The sequence below is a fragment of the Melanotaenia boesemani genome, chromosome 14, assembly GCF_017639745.1.
Source record: "Melanotaenia boesemani isolate fMelBoe1 chromosome 14, fMelBoe1.pri, whole genome shotgun sequence".
Lineage (NCBI taxonomy): Eukaryota > Metazoa > Chordata > Actinopteri > Atheriniformes > Melanotaeniidae > Melanotaenia > Melanotaenia boesemani.
In genome coordinates this window covers 26,739,896-26,754,078 of record NC_055695.1, presented here as the reverse complement: position 1 = coordinate 26,754,078, position 14,183 = coordinate 26,739,896, and the positions used below count along the sequence as shown (strand labels likewise).

The window sequence follows — 14,183 nt, the reverse complement described above, 5'->3', positions numbered from 1 at the left end:
CACCAAATCTCTAACTAAATTTATCTTACTCATCTCTTAATACTCGATCAATTAATCACTTAAGATTAAACAATAAAAAATCTCAAAATGCAGATTTATTTTATAAATAACAACAGTTTTTTTATCAAATTAATTTAATTTGAAGATAATGTGGCAAAGCACTTCAGAGGTCTTTGAGCGTTTTCCTTTAGTGGAGCTGATGCAATATTATTTGTTCCATTTCATGTCGTTATTTATGTTTCAGCCCAGATTTTTACATGCATGGTATTTAAATGCATTGTATCAAATGGAAACTTGGATTTTTGCAGGCATTTTAATTAATTGTCTATAAATTTGTTATTCAAATAAAAATCTTTTAGCTTTGAATGGGAAGTCTTACATTAATAGGTTGTTAATAAATGTCATTGATTTTTTATATATACATTTATCAGTATCAATACATAAATGTAATCATTTTTTATTAAAAACAGAAACACAAGAAGCCGATTATATCAGAAGCAGTACTCGACATTCAAATACTCAAACAAGTAGTTCTTATTCACTTTATAAAATTAAATAACAAGCATGATTTGTATCTCAAAATCTAGTTGCAGGAAGCTTGATTATTTTGAGGAGGATACAAAAAACATCATTCAAATATATAATTTTAGCCTGAATTTATTCAGTTTAAGCTTTGTTTGTCTCTGTTGATGTCAAGTAGTTGGTGTGTGACTTATCATGACTCGGCTGGGCATTTGTTGACGCTAACAGGGCCAAACACCCTGGAATTCATCTCAAATCCAACAGACTTCCTGTTAAACCTCACATTTCGCAGGCAGCCTATAAATGGTGACGACACAGGTGCTATGTGTCGATTTGTTGTCCCTGATTGGAGAAAAATAAAATATATTGTGATCAGGTTATCTAGGAAGAGCTGATTATTGATTGAGTGTGTATTGACAGTAAACATATCAACCTCCGATGTAGAGTCTTGCTGCTGAGGTTGAGCTGGATGTAGAGGGGCCTTCTGTGGGGTCCACCACTAGTTTGATCACAGCATGCTGTTTGGACACTAAGATCGGATGATGACCAAATTTTAAAATGTGAGCATAAGCTGTTCATGTGTAAGTAAGGGTCTTGTGTAAGAAATCTTACCCTGAACCACATGAAATTTTCCATCACACAGGTTTTTGCGAGGCTTCACTGAAACACTGACAGCACCATCACCATCTTTCATTTTGACGCCCACCTGGTAAAGAGAAATTCCATATTTAGTCACTTCACACTGTGTTCCTTTAAAATTGCTGCGCAATTAAATAAATAAAGGACAACTTAAGTGATTCCACCTTGTTTTCCATTAAGTACACATTAAGGCTGGTCTTGCCACTTTGTAAATGGAAGAGGAGACCCAGCAGGTGTTGAGGACGGAGCTCAAAGGACAACTCAAACCGAGAACCAACAGTGAAGAAATGATCTGGAAGAGAATTATTTTTGTTCAAGAAACTTCTTTTTTCTTTAATAGAAAAAAGCAGCACATCAGGACCCACTAAATACAACGACTAATCTAACACAATATGACCACCACTGAAGTATGTCCCTATCTCTGTGCGTCCATCGAAGCAGGGTAAGATTTTGTGTCTGGAATTCGGTTGACTAACAGCAACGTCATACATTTTGAAATCCCGTATACATCCGATTACACTATTTGTGGGAACGTTGTGTTCCTGAGGACAGGAAGAAAAAGTAAAAATGATCTTAATATAAACAACACAGTAGATTGAAATATATTGGCTTGGCTTGAATTTGGCACTGACTTTACTGTAACTTCTTTCTGGATCACCTCCCAGATATACGGGGTTATGAAAGTCTAAAGATGATCCCTCATCTTTGGGTAAGCGACCATCAGTCACACGGATCTCATCCACCAGCAGGTGAAAAGTGCTTTTTTCAATGCTGAGCTCAACCTGGACACACATATATGTAGACAATCTGTTATTAATTCATTTGTGTGACAGATTTTGAGGTGCTATGTCTGTTATTTTTAGTTGAAAAAAGATCATTCTTAAATTCCCATTCCTAAATAATTATTGGCTGCATGGTGGTTGCCACTGTTGCCTCAGATAAAGAAGGTTCCTGGCTCAAACTTGGGCTGAGGCCTTTCTGTGTGGTTTACATGTTCTCTCCAGGTACTCTGGCTTCCTCCAATATAACATGTTATTTTTCTAAATTCTCCCTAAAAGTGAGTGTGAATGGTTGTTTGTCTCTCTGCGTTGGCAATGCAGTGGACTAGTGATCTGTCCAAGGTGCACCCTGCCTCTCACTGAGTAGCTGCTGGGATAGGCTCCATGCCCCCATGAGCCTGCACTGGAATAAGTGGGTAAAAATGATGGAAATATGGATGGAAATGTTCAATGTTTGATTTCAACTGAGTTTCTGTCTAGAAGAGTTATTATTTAACAAGTTGCAATGGAAGCATTTATCTCAAAATATATATAAATATAGGTGATTATGAAAATCTTAGGCAAATAAATCAGTCATTCTAGTACAAACAGATAATACCATTAGATCCTATGCTCATGAAGATGGCTCATGAGAAACATAACTAGTAATCTCGAGACATGAAGCTTATTGTTACTGTCTTTGACTGCTGTGACCATTTACTGGTAAAAAAAAAAAAAAAAGAAAAAAAAAAGTTTAGATTTGTATTTTAAGTTATTTTCTGTTGTGATGGTTTGATCTGGATCCTTTTCTCAAAGAAGCCATCACTTAAATTCAGAAATTGGGTGTGTTGTTACACCAGAGTCAACTTCCAAAAAGTGGCATCAATTTTGTCCAATATAATGCTCAAAAATTCATTCAAATACCTTAACAGAGCTGCAGACCTATCCAGGGTGTACCCTGCCTCTTGCCTCGTAGAGGCCCCTACAACCTTGAATTGAAATAAGCAGGTATATTGAACGAATGAACAATGCGTCTGCAGTGATGCAGACTCTGCATCGGTCTGTTGTAATGAAGAAGGAGCTGAGCCAAAAGGCAAAGCTCTCGATTTACCAGTCGATCTACGTTCCTACCCTCACCTATGGCCACGAGCTGTGGGTAGTGACTGAAAGAACAAGATCGTGAATACAAGCGGCCGAAATGAGTTTTCTCCGCAGCGTGGAGATAGGGTGAGAAGCTCAGTGTTCGGGGAGGGGCTCAGAGTAGAGCCGCTGCTCCTCCTGGACGCCTCCCTGGTGAGGTGTTCCGGGCACATCCTACCGGAAAGAGGCCCAGGGGAAGACTCAGGACACACTGGACAGACTACATCTCTCGGCTGGCCTGGGAACGCCTCGGGATCCCTCCAGATGAGCTGGTGAATGTGGCCAGGGAGAGGGAAGTCTGGGTTTCCCTGCTTGGGCAGCTTCCCCTGCGACCCGCCTACGGATAAGTGGAAGAAAATGGATGGATGGATGGATTGAACGAATGGATGGACTTTAACCCCATTTACTCTTTTTGGCCAGAAAGTAGAAGCCTGTTTCACTTGTGTGATATTGTGGACCTGATGTTTAAAATGTTACTGTACATCTCCTGTGGTAAATTTGTTCATTTTATCTCTTTATAAGTTACAGTTACTGTGAGAGTTTGGCAGTTATAACATGAGTGTGTAAAGCAGGCCTGGGCTTAGCAAACATTTCATTTCTTTGTGCCAGTTCCCATCATTGCTCTTCTGTTTGTGCTGAATGGTTCTGTTGGGACCGAGTGACATCTTGATCTTGCCGTTAGCTATGTACAGAGCCAGTAAGGGAATGACTCCTCTTCCCGCCACATGGAGGATCAGCCCTTTGGATGTCTTGGTCATGAAGTGAAGAGAGAAGTGAGGCCTTGAGAGGCACAAAAACATTACAGAAGTGACATCCTTTCAGATATGTTATCTCTATGAACAAATCAATAGATTGACAACACAACTGAAATTTCCACATGTTCAGTAGCCATGACAGAGTATGTTATTTTGGTAGCATACCTGTAATCAAGGTCCTGTTGAGGCAAAGTGTAACTGAGCCAGCTGTTTGCTTCAGAGAGCTGGTATTCATGCTGGGTTTGCTGTTGTCTACACTGGCTACCTGCTGTTGTCTGAATCTAACACAGACAAATGACTACTGTAGTGATCTTACAGTAAAATCAATAAGAAAGCAGCAAATGTAAGTGGGTGGAATTGTTGCCTTGATGTGCTTACAGGTTTGTGTTTCTGAGGCTTCTTTGGCACAGATTCTCCATGTGAGGGGGGATGAAGCCTGCACTGACCAGGGAAGATGTCTGCTGTCAGTGATAAAACGCTAAGATCAGCAGGGGTTAACGCATGGTCAGGCCTGTGTGAGATAAGACAACGTTATGGAAAAATACAATATGATTACAAAGAAAGACAAAACATATTGTATATTGGAATTCAAACTGTTTATTTCTGATGTGCTCCAACCTCCTTGCATAAATGTTTTCAATGCATACTGGGAATTTCCCTTCTTGTTGACTGATAAGAGATGATTGCCCCAGAGTCACATTAACATTATCAATGCTGAGCTCCACCCTGAAAAAATCATGACAGGTTCAACAATGTGCCATTTCTTTCCAATTTAATTTAGAATTAATTCTGCATATTAACAAAAAAGGTTGGCACAGCTTACCCAGTTGGCATCCACTCTACAGACAGATAATGCCAGACTCCATCGCTGTACCTTTTATCTGACCACAGGGTACAATTATAACTCTTGAACACTAGAAAGCCATCTGCCAGGGACAGCTGGAAGTCCTGATCCCAGAGCAGAGAAATGTTTAAACAAAACAAACAAAAAATGTCTTTTTTATTATTATTTGGTTGTATTGTAAAGCAGGATGCAGTGTGTACCTGAGAGCTGCTCTCGAGAAGAACAGCATGTCTGTATTTGCTCCTGAAGCTCAGAGAGACTCTGATGGGTGGCTCGTTCCAGACAAACAAGGACTCAATAGCCAGTGGTGAAAACAACGTAGCTGCATGAACACCCTACACGAGCCAGACACACAACTGTTAGTCTCCGGTGTGCAGATCCTGTTCTCTGAATGCTTTGAGGAAACAATGTGACGTGATCGAGAAAGAAAAAAAAAGAAAGAATAAAAGAAAAGAAACACATTCTCACCTAAATTCATGAATAATAAAAACCCACCATGGCTCAAGTTTAAATATACAGTACTATGAAGTCTTGCTGCCGCGTCTTCACTTAATGGTGTATGACTGATTGATGGAGCTCACCACCGAATTTAGGGTTCATTGTACAGTATCCAAGTTGGTCTTGTTTTGTTGTTGTTGTTTTAATTTGCAAGCAGACATTAGAAGTGAGGGGTGGATATTATTCAGTATTGTTGAATGAATGGAAAGCAGCATACAGGTTAGCTAAAAAGACCATGAAATGCAAATATTGGCTGACAAAAATTTAGTATTTTAGCTGCTATACACACACATTAGCAACCTCTGTGATTTTCTACACTTCTTGCCAGGCAGCATCTATTTCTTGCATGAAGTCGGGAGCTAATGTTAGCGATATTTGCATTCTTAGTTGCAGCTTCAATTACTGGAAGGGAACATGTGATCTAAATGGTACACTTTTCAGCCACAACCTAGGACTTGTTACAGCATCTGTAAGTTCTACTCTAGATCTGTCGCTGCCAATAACAAGTGGAAACATTCCCATCAAACATTTGCTGTTTTATGATATTATTCATGAACTGTTTGCTGTTGAGCAAAGGAAAAAGTTACATTAAAAATCATAAAACTCTTCTTTTTTGTAATTTACCAGTACAGACACTGGACATCCGCCACTAACACCAAGTGTCCTGTTGTACTCAGCAACCTCTGCATCTGCTGTCAGATGATCCACGCATCCTCTGAGTGGTGCAGCTGTGATGTTGTGTCTAACATTCAGACAGAAAACAGTTCAGAAAGCAGATCTGATGCTGATGCTGTGAAGGGTGTAGGTAAATATAGTTCTCTTCCTACCTCTGTCTAAGCTGTGCTGGCAGGCCTCCAATGTAATACCTGGTATACCTTGTCTTGATGTAATCTGTGGAGATCTCCTTGGACCCATAGTGCACAATAAATCTGTCCGCAATGATGATTGCAAACTGTTTGTCCTGAAACAATAAATGAAGTCAGAAAGAGTGCACATCTTTTTGTTCAATTTCCAAACTCACTATTCTGTGATGACCTTACAGAGAGAGACACTCGGTCTGGACTCTGGACTCTGACTTCTCGATCTGCTTGTTGTCCTCGGAGAACCAGGAGGCCTCTCGCCACAAACACACAGAAGAAAGATTCCTAAAACAGATAAAAGGCATTAGTTGTTATATTTTGATATTACTGAGTGATGCTACTGTGGAATGAACATTTGATTTTCCTCTGCTGATCTGTTCACCGTAGTAATAAACAATATAATTCATTTTCGATGTAGAATAACAAGGCGTTCATCTCTGGGCTGTTCGTGTGAAATTTAAACAGTCGTCTCGTCTTCTTTTCTGGGTGCTTTATGAATGCCATGCGGTACCCTGTTCCCTCATAATAATCAGACACCTCCGTCTGGGAAATTCTGATCAAATAAAGTATTAATCTTTATTTTACCTTCTCTTGTATCTAATCAGCCAACTTTATCTTTAAAGTTTGACATCACTTACTTAGCAGCAGGCTGCTTTAAATCCATGTTGACGGCACGCTTGTAGTTGAACAGGGAAACAGGACTGTCGTTGATATAAGAGAATTTTATTGCTCCTCTGTACTTGTGGTAACGTAACTCTTCCGGGGGCTAAAAGAGTGACAGAAGACTGAAAAAAGGGTCTGAAAGTGTTAACATGTTGGAGATGAGGTTCACTAATGTAGATGATTCACTGAGGGCATTTTTGGTATCTGGAGCACAAGTCTCTGTCCTCACAGGAATTTTTTCATTAACCGTTTCCCTCAAGAAACAGTGATGGGGACTGCGCTCATTCCAGTGACAACACCACAAACATCTGCCCTAAATTGTCCAATTTCAGGCTCTAACTGAAGCTGTTATAGTATGTCAGACAGATACCAAAGTCTATTTTTCTCCCAAAAAACAATTGAAAAAAAAAAGGAACCGCTATAGACAAGAACAAAAGCATTTGCAAAAATTGCCACAATACAAACTGCATGAAAATCCTGAATGACTAAATAAAAACAAAGATATCAGGGCTTAAGACTTTGACTGTTTGGTCTCTTTTCCTGCCATTTATGCAAACAATGCAGTTAAAGTTTATCACTAGGAGTCAGTGGAAATTTTTCCCCCTGATTTTTTTTCCTTCTGATTTAGCTCCATTTATTTTTCTGAAGAAAAATAAGAAAAAACACAGCTATGTTGTAGTAGCTCAATATCTTTTTATTTTAAGGTGAATTTATTGACTACTAATTCTGATTTATGAGCTAACGACTCAATGTCATAATTAAATTTTAAGTATTATAAATTGATATTTTATTTTAGTATCATAGGTTATAAATTTTAGTATAACAAAATTTTGTTAAGTCTTAGAAACTGATTTTTTTAAATAAAGAAATCTAGTTTTTGAAAAATATTTTAGTATTATAAATTTCAGAATTAAGAATAATTTAGTATTGTAAATAAATAATTTATCACTTCAGCTCTAGTCAAATTAAATTAAATTAAATTAAATTAAATTAAATTAAATTAAATTAAATTAAATTAAATTAAATTAAATTAAATTAAATTATTTTGTCTGGAACCACAAAGTCTTTAGTGTAGTCAAACCTGTTTTGGTTTGAAGAACACAATGATTTAAGGGATTTTGTAATCCCTTAAATCAAAGTTAGATACACAGTAATTTACTTGTTCTGTGGCTACCAAACTACCAAACTTAATGAAAACTAAACACAGTCAGTCTAAATAAAATGACAGCAGCAACCACTTACTATAAAGTCCTCGGGATAGCCTCCCACATAGAAGACAACACTGTCTGGATTCAAGCTGAGGACACCAGTCGTTGTGTTTGGCAGATTACGTACTGGAGGGAGGCTGATGGCTGTCTGTGACGTATAGTTTTGAGTGATGTTAACTTCAGCATCTTGGTAAACTCTGAGGAACAATCAACATGTTGGTTAGACCACAGAAACTACTGGCTAGATCATCTGTCCATCTCTGCCATACATACAGAGTACCTGCGGAAGAAAACTCTGTCAAAGTTTGAGGAGTTGACATTGGTGACTGTTATTTGACTGGTTTCCACTTTATGAATGATTCCCCCCAGCTTACAGACACAAATCAACACTGTGTTTCTGATAGCCATCCCAATGTAGTCTCCTGATGCCTGGACAGAAAAAATAACAGCATGAAAGGCAACTCAAAAATAATGTTTATATAAAGGCTCTTCATCACTTTTTATTTCCACTCACGTTCTTGTTACCCAGATAGAAAACAAAAAGGTTGTCCTCTCTACATCTGTGCTGGTGTCTCTTTCGTCTCTGGTCACTCTTGGGGAGTTTGGAGTGATGGTGATTGAGAGACAGATCAACAGCTGTAAACGCTTTTATGTCTTCCAGCTTTTTTGGAGGGTGAAGCTCAACATGACCCTTTCCATTAAAAGTGGTGGCAGCAGAAATCTATGAGAAGATACACCAAGGTACAACTTTTTTGTATACATCCCTGTTAAATCTAGCATCTAGGATCTCTTCACATATAAAGCTCTCCATGACCAGGCTCCATTGTACATCAAACATCTCCCCGTTCCATATATTCCCAACAGAGGACTTTGCTCTCAGACTGCAGGTCTACTTGTGGTTCTTAGAGTCTAGAGGTCTAAGAGTCTAATGCAGTGGTTCTCAGACTGGGGGACGGGCCCCCCTGGGGAGGGGTGCAGCAACATGACAAGGGGGATGCATGGGATTGGGAAAATGTAGCAGACAAGCTAATGTTTTGACAACTTGGGGTTTTGGAAACATTCTGGTCCACATTCCAGACCACTTGGTGGCAGTAATGCACCAATTTGTTTTTGCCAACTGCCAAAAAATCTAAAGAAGAAGAGGCACGGTAGAAAAAGTTTGAGAACCACTGGTCTAATGGGAGTCAGGCCTGGTTAGCCATCCCTTAGTTATGCTGCCATTGGCTTAGACTGCTGAGGGACGTCTCATGATGCAATGAGCTCTTCCTTTTCATCTCTCTGCTCTCTTTCTAATAAACTGTATAAACTTAAGACAGTATTGGTATCATTAACTTTTATTTCTTCTCTTTCAGCACAAATCCCTAGCTTATCATTTCAGTGCCTGTTGGTCTCTTTTTCCTGTCCTCTCCACCCCAGTTGGTCGAGGCATGTGGCCACCCTCCCTCAGCCAGGATCTGCTGGAGGTTTATCATTCTTGTTAAAACAAGAGGACAACCTTTTTCCTGTCACCCGCTGCCCTGCATGCTCAGGATGCGGGATTGAATCTAAGTCATGATTCAATGGCATCTGTTTGTTTCCTTAGCTAGACTTTAATTTATTGGCATCGTTAGGATTTTAATTTATTATGAATTTATAATGAATGGGCTTGATTTGATTTGGCATCAACAAGACAATTTTGTCCAGACAACTGCTGCTTACAGGATATTTTCTCTTTTTCAGACCATTCTCAGCCTGTCTGCGCCAAGAACCATGCCATGTTCAAAGTCACTCCCTCATTCTGATGCTCATTTTGAACTTCAGCAAGTCATCTTGACCATGTCTCCATGACTAAATACACTGAGTTGCTTTCATGTGATTGGTTGATTAGATATTTGTGTAAATGTGCAGGTGTACCTAAAAAAGTAGCTGCTGATTGTTTATGATACTTTCTACAGAGAATGCAGCAGATGATGCAAATCAGTACTTAACATTTTCCATTCAAAAGTGAATAAATGGGCTGTCAGTAAAAATGCAGATTTCATCAAGCCAAACACAGTTTTGACTATCATAACCTATATTATCATTTCTGTGCCAATACTGGCAGCTAGAAATGCACTGAGGGTCTGAACAGACTCCTGCAGACTCTGAGGTTGGGCTTTTCAAATGCATGTCTGTGTTATAATATTTGGCTGCAAACTGGCAGCAGCATCATAAATATGTAGATGAATCTGAGCCGGTAACTGGTCTTTGTCGTGTTTTAGTGATGTTTGTTTTTATTTTTCATCTGCTGTGGATCAGAGGGTAATTTCACTCAGAGAGTCGGCATGTATACAGCTAAAAGATACTGCAAAGGTCCATGGAGATAAGAAGCTGTGCTATCAGTGGGTTTATCTGACACAATGCAACTTTTAAAAGGATGTGGTCATTTCATGAGTTATCAAATGATTATTGAAGCCTTCTTTGAAGCTGAGGTGCGACTCCTCAAATAAAAAAAAAACTTACCCTGTTAACAAAGTTTCTTGCCTCGTTTATGATATCTTTTATTCTTATGATGCTCTCCGTTATGTTGGCAGAAGTAGGTGTCCCCCCACTGAGAGCCTTGATTTGTACGAGCTTGTTATTCAACACAGGGAGTGCTCTGTTGAAGCTTTTCACTGTGACATGCCAAAAAAAAAAAGTCAACAAATTAAACAGTTAAATTATGTTTTCCTAACTTCAGACTGTTTTATAAGGAATTAAAAGCTGTGGAGCTACTTACAGGCTCGGTTTGCATCACTCAACACATTGTCTATATTTAGAATAACTTCAGCTGCATTTATAATGTTCAGACATGGTGCATTATGCCTTTTCTTTTCTATTCTTTGACATGTGTCATGAGCTTCACAGACCTCTTTTGATCTGTTTAATGTCATCTTCAGCCGTCAAGATGCCCCCTATCAAAGATTTTCCTTTTTCACTTAGCTTTTTCACTCTGTTTTTGTGAGAGTATGCAGTACGTGAAAGCGCTGCACAGACGAAAAGGAAAGGAATTTCATTTGTGCATTATCAGACATAAATAATAAAAAGAAATCACATATAAAACAAATGATGCCTTTGACAGAGTTTTAAAGTGATGCTTTTTACAGACTTGTAATGTGGCTCTGAGTGTTGTTGGCTTCTGTGTGTAAATCAGTTGAATTGTCTTTCATCTCCTCAGCGCTGATGACCAGACCTCCCTCCATGGCCTAGTTCCCAATTTCAAAATTACATGAATGTTTTCCTGATAAACATTCAGGAGTTAATTCAAGTATAACTAATAGCACTTCTGCTACCTTTAAAGCCTGATCAGCAGCCACTCCAGACTGATTTGCTGTTGACTCTGCTGTCTCAAGGGCTTTGATGATGTTATCATAACATCCTACACCCTGAATCCTGAGCTGCTCAGTATTGTAGGTGGCATTATACATCACTCTGCAACAATATTCAACATGGCGTTTTAGTAAGAGACTTTGCAGACTTCACTGTATTATTTCTTCAGAGTCACACTCACTCTTGTAATACTGATGCCATGGTACTGAGCTCCTCTACGTGTTCCTCAGCCTTGCCTACGGTATTTACCTTTGCAATGGTCAGAAGGCTGTTGTTTAACCTTTTAGACAATTCCAGCATTGCACCATCCATCTGAGCTGCATACTTTGCAGATTCCTGTCATTCATACTCAATAAACTTAATGTCGAGCAGTTTAAAAATGCAAATCGGTTGAGAAGATGTCTACTTACTTTTTTTATTTCCTCAAGTCCTGAGAAGATGTCAGCAATGTTGTTATGCAGCATCCTTTGTTCACTCTCAAGTTGAGCTAGAATGTGCTGGAAAATGATGAGCAAAGGGAAGCATCAATTGCAACACTGCATTAATAACCAACCGTACATCAGTGATGTATGATCTGACTAGTGACAGGTGTGTTGCCATTACCTGCAGATGTTGTAAAGCTGCCAAACTTTCTTTGTTAAGGTCATTTGTCCTGTTGACTACATCATCTGCATAGAGCAGCAGCTCAGCTACTTCTCTCAGAGAAGAGCCTGAAGCCATCAGTGAGTCTGTCGTCTGATTCAGAACGATCTGTAAAGTTTCTGCAGGAACTGACATGTTGTTTCTGATGATGTTTAGTACTGAAAAACATCCAAATGTATCCATCCATCCATCCATCCATTATCTTGACCGCTTATTCCATTTCGGGTAGCGGGTGAGCTGGAGCCTATCCCAGCATTTTAACAGGTGAGAGGCAGGGTACACCCTGGACAGGTCACCAGTCTGTCGCAGGGCCAACACAGATAGAGACAAACAACCATTCACACACACACTCACTCCTACGGAGAATTTAGAGTGTCCAATTAACCTAACATGCATGTCTTTGGACGGTGGGAGGAAGCCGGAGAACCCGGAGAGAACCCACGCATACACGGGGAGAACATGCAAACTCCACACAGAAAAGCCACCACCCTCAAGGTTCGAACCTCCCCCCAGCCGAGATTCGAACCGGTGACCTTCTTGCTGTGAGGCTGCGGTGCTAACCACCACACCACCGTGCAGCATCCAAATGTATGATTTTACTAAATGAAATGGAAAAAGTATTATATATGTTCACTCTTTATGCAATATTCTGCTCTTTTCTTTCCCTACTGTAACACAGCTGAGTTTTTTGGGGGTAATGTGGCTTTCATTGTCTTGCTCAGGAGCAATAATGAAAAATTCTAAAAAAGTTTATCTTATGGAAAATGTGCGCTTTTTGCAGGTCAGTAGCATGCATGATAAGTGTCCTTCAATAACTTGAAATCATATTATAGAATCTTTAACTTGCTTTTCGCTTCCGTATTTGGACCAGTTCTAGTACACACAAACATTATGAGCTTGTTTCCTGTAGCCAATACTGCAGAATAACAGTCAAAATTATTTTGGAGGTATAAAGCCCATCATAAGCACCTCATTAACACTAATTAATGACTAATTAATATTAAGATTATTTTTGTTCTTCTTTTCTTCAACTTTTCTCCAACCTACCACGTGCAGGTACAACATAAAGTTTTTATAATTTGTTCAGGAGTTGTTTAAATGGGCTTTTACATTATATTAAATTTTTTTTAACCTTTTTCTTCAAATTTATTTTTCAGATAGGAAAACAGCCCCAGCAAAGGCAAAACATTTCCTATACTGCAGTAAGGTATTGTTGTGGATGTGTACATTAGCATCACAGGTTAAGAGAGGTATTGTCAATAGAAGGGGATGGGCTATGTTTCTGCTCATCACCATTCCTGGTAAATTATTGGCTAAATATGAATCTGCATCCTCTAAAAGTCTAAATAACATTTCCATTTTAAACAGAAAAAAGGTTCATATGGTCAGAATGAAGACAAGACTTTTCATTAAGATAATTTTACAGCTCTGGAATGTGACACAAGATCAACCCTCCCATATTAGCACATTTAGTATGAAGCCATGTCCAGTAGTTGGATAGCTTGAGTTACTATAACATAAAGAATGGAAACAAACAGCTTACCAGGCTGCATCTCAAAGCCAAAAGATCTACCTTCTTTCCCCTTTAATAAGCTACAGATGGGCTCCTTTTGGATAAGTGACAAGAATTCTTAATTCTGTATTAATTACATCTAACAAAGAAGCATAAAGCTGGCTCACTACCATTTGCAATACTGTATGTTGTTCAGGTTTTGTGGGGACTAAACATGGAGACATGACACTGTCAATGAGATTTTTTTAATTATTTTTTTTTCCTTTGGACAGTACAGTCCTAGCTGTCTGACTTCAGTCTTTATAGTAAGATTGCCAAGCTTAAATAACAACTACTGAATGTGCTTTTTATTTATTGAACAAACATGACTATTTCTATATGCAATCATTTGTTTTGTTACTAAAATGGTCTGCGTTTTAAAAAATGGTTTTAACTTTGAATAGATGGAGTTTAAATGAGGAGCCAAACCCCTATTTGTTTGGGTTTTTAAGTTACAGCCTGTTGCCCCCGTCTCTGTCTTTGTCTTATAAATGGAGCTGATAGATAACTTTAAATCTCTCACATTTGTGGGTCCCTTCCTGCGTGTTGTCAGCTTTGTTCTTCTGAGTTCTGCAGCCTCCGTCTCTAATTTCCTGCATGATTTGCTGAGCCTCCGCCATCATCTCGCCTTTGTCATTTTCAGAGAGGACAAAGTTCCGCTCTTCAGGTTTCATATTGGTTTGCTGCTTTATCAAATATTCCAAACCATAAGAGCACAAAATGTACTGTTAATGATATATGTGGGGCCAATGCTTACTTTGACAAGCTTCATCAT

The 14,183-nt window shown here is 38.9% G+C and overlaps 1 protein-coding gene across 2 annotated transcripts; it reads right to left on the bottom strand.

The window, feature by feature from the left end:
• Positions 1-509: 509 nt before the first annotated feature.
• LOC121652836 (laminin subunit alpha-3-like) lies at positions 510-14,099 on the bottom strand. Of its 2 annotated transcripts, XM_042005896.1 has the most exons (28): positions 13,932-14,099; positions 11,818-11,975; positions 11,625-11,711; positions 11,396-11,550; positions 11,178-11,316; positions 10,994-11,090; positions 10,755-10,871; positions 10,369-10,520; positions 8,402-8,608; positions 8,168-8,316; positions 7,922-8,084; positions 6,655-6,782; positions 6,419-6,569; positions 6,197-6,301; positions 5,984-6,117; positions 5,781-5,898; positions 4,859-4,993; positions 4,638-4,762; positions 4,433-4,540; positions 4,193-4,325; positions 3,980-4,089; positions 3,659-3,839; positions 1,794-1,943; positions 1,544-1,703; positions 1,326-1,453; positions 1,135-1,228; positions 956-1,051; positions 510-864 (listed from the first exon to the last, which is right to left on the bottom strand). In XM_042005896.1, the coding sequence occupies exons 2-28, from the start codon at positions 11,932-11,934 to the stop codon at positions 716-718; spliced, it is 3,588 nt and encodes a 1,195-aa protein (XP_041861830.1). In that variant the 5' UTR covers positions 11,935-11,975; positions 13,932-14,099; the 3' UTR covers positions 510-715. The 2 variants fall into 2 exon arrangements, with proteins under 2 accessions (XP_041861830.1, XP_041861831.1); XM_042005897.1 differs by lacking the exons at positions 10,755-10,871; positions 10,994-11,090; positions 11,178-11,316; ... (1 more) ...; positions 11,818-11,975; positions 13,932-14,099 and having other exon boundaries at positions 11,625-11,675.
• Positions 14,100-14,183: the final 84 nt, after the last annotated feature.

Coding starts and splice junctions, on each gene's coding strand:
- LOC121652836 (XM_042005896.1), bottom strand. CDS start 11,934: ATGGCTTCAGGCTCTTCTCTGAGAGAAGTAGCTGAGCTGCTGCTCTAT. Junction 6,302..6,418: donor TATTCTACATCGAAAATGAA/TTATATTGTTTA, acceptor TATCTGTTTTAG/GAATCTTTCTTCTGTGTGTT. Junction 1,704..1,793: donor CAGAAAGAAGTTACAGTAAA/GTCAGTGCCAAA, acceptor TCCTGTCCTCAG/GAACACAACGTTCCCACAAA.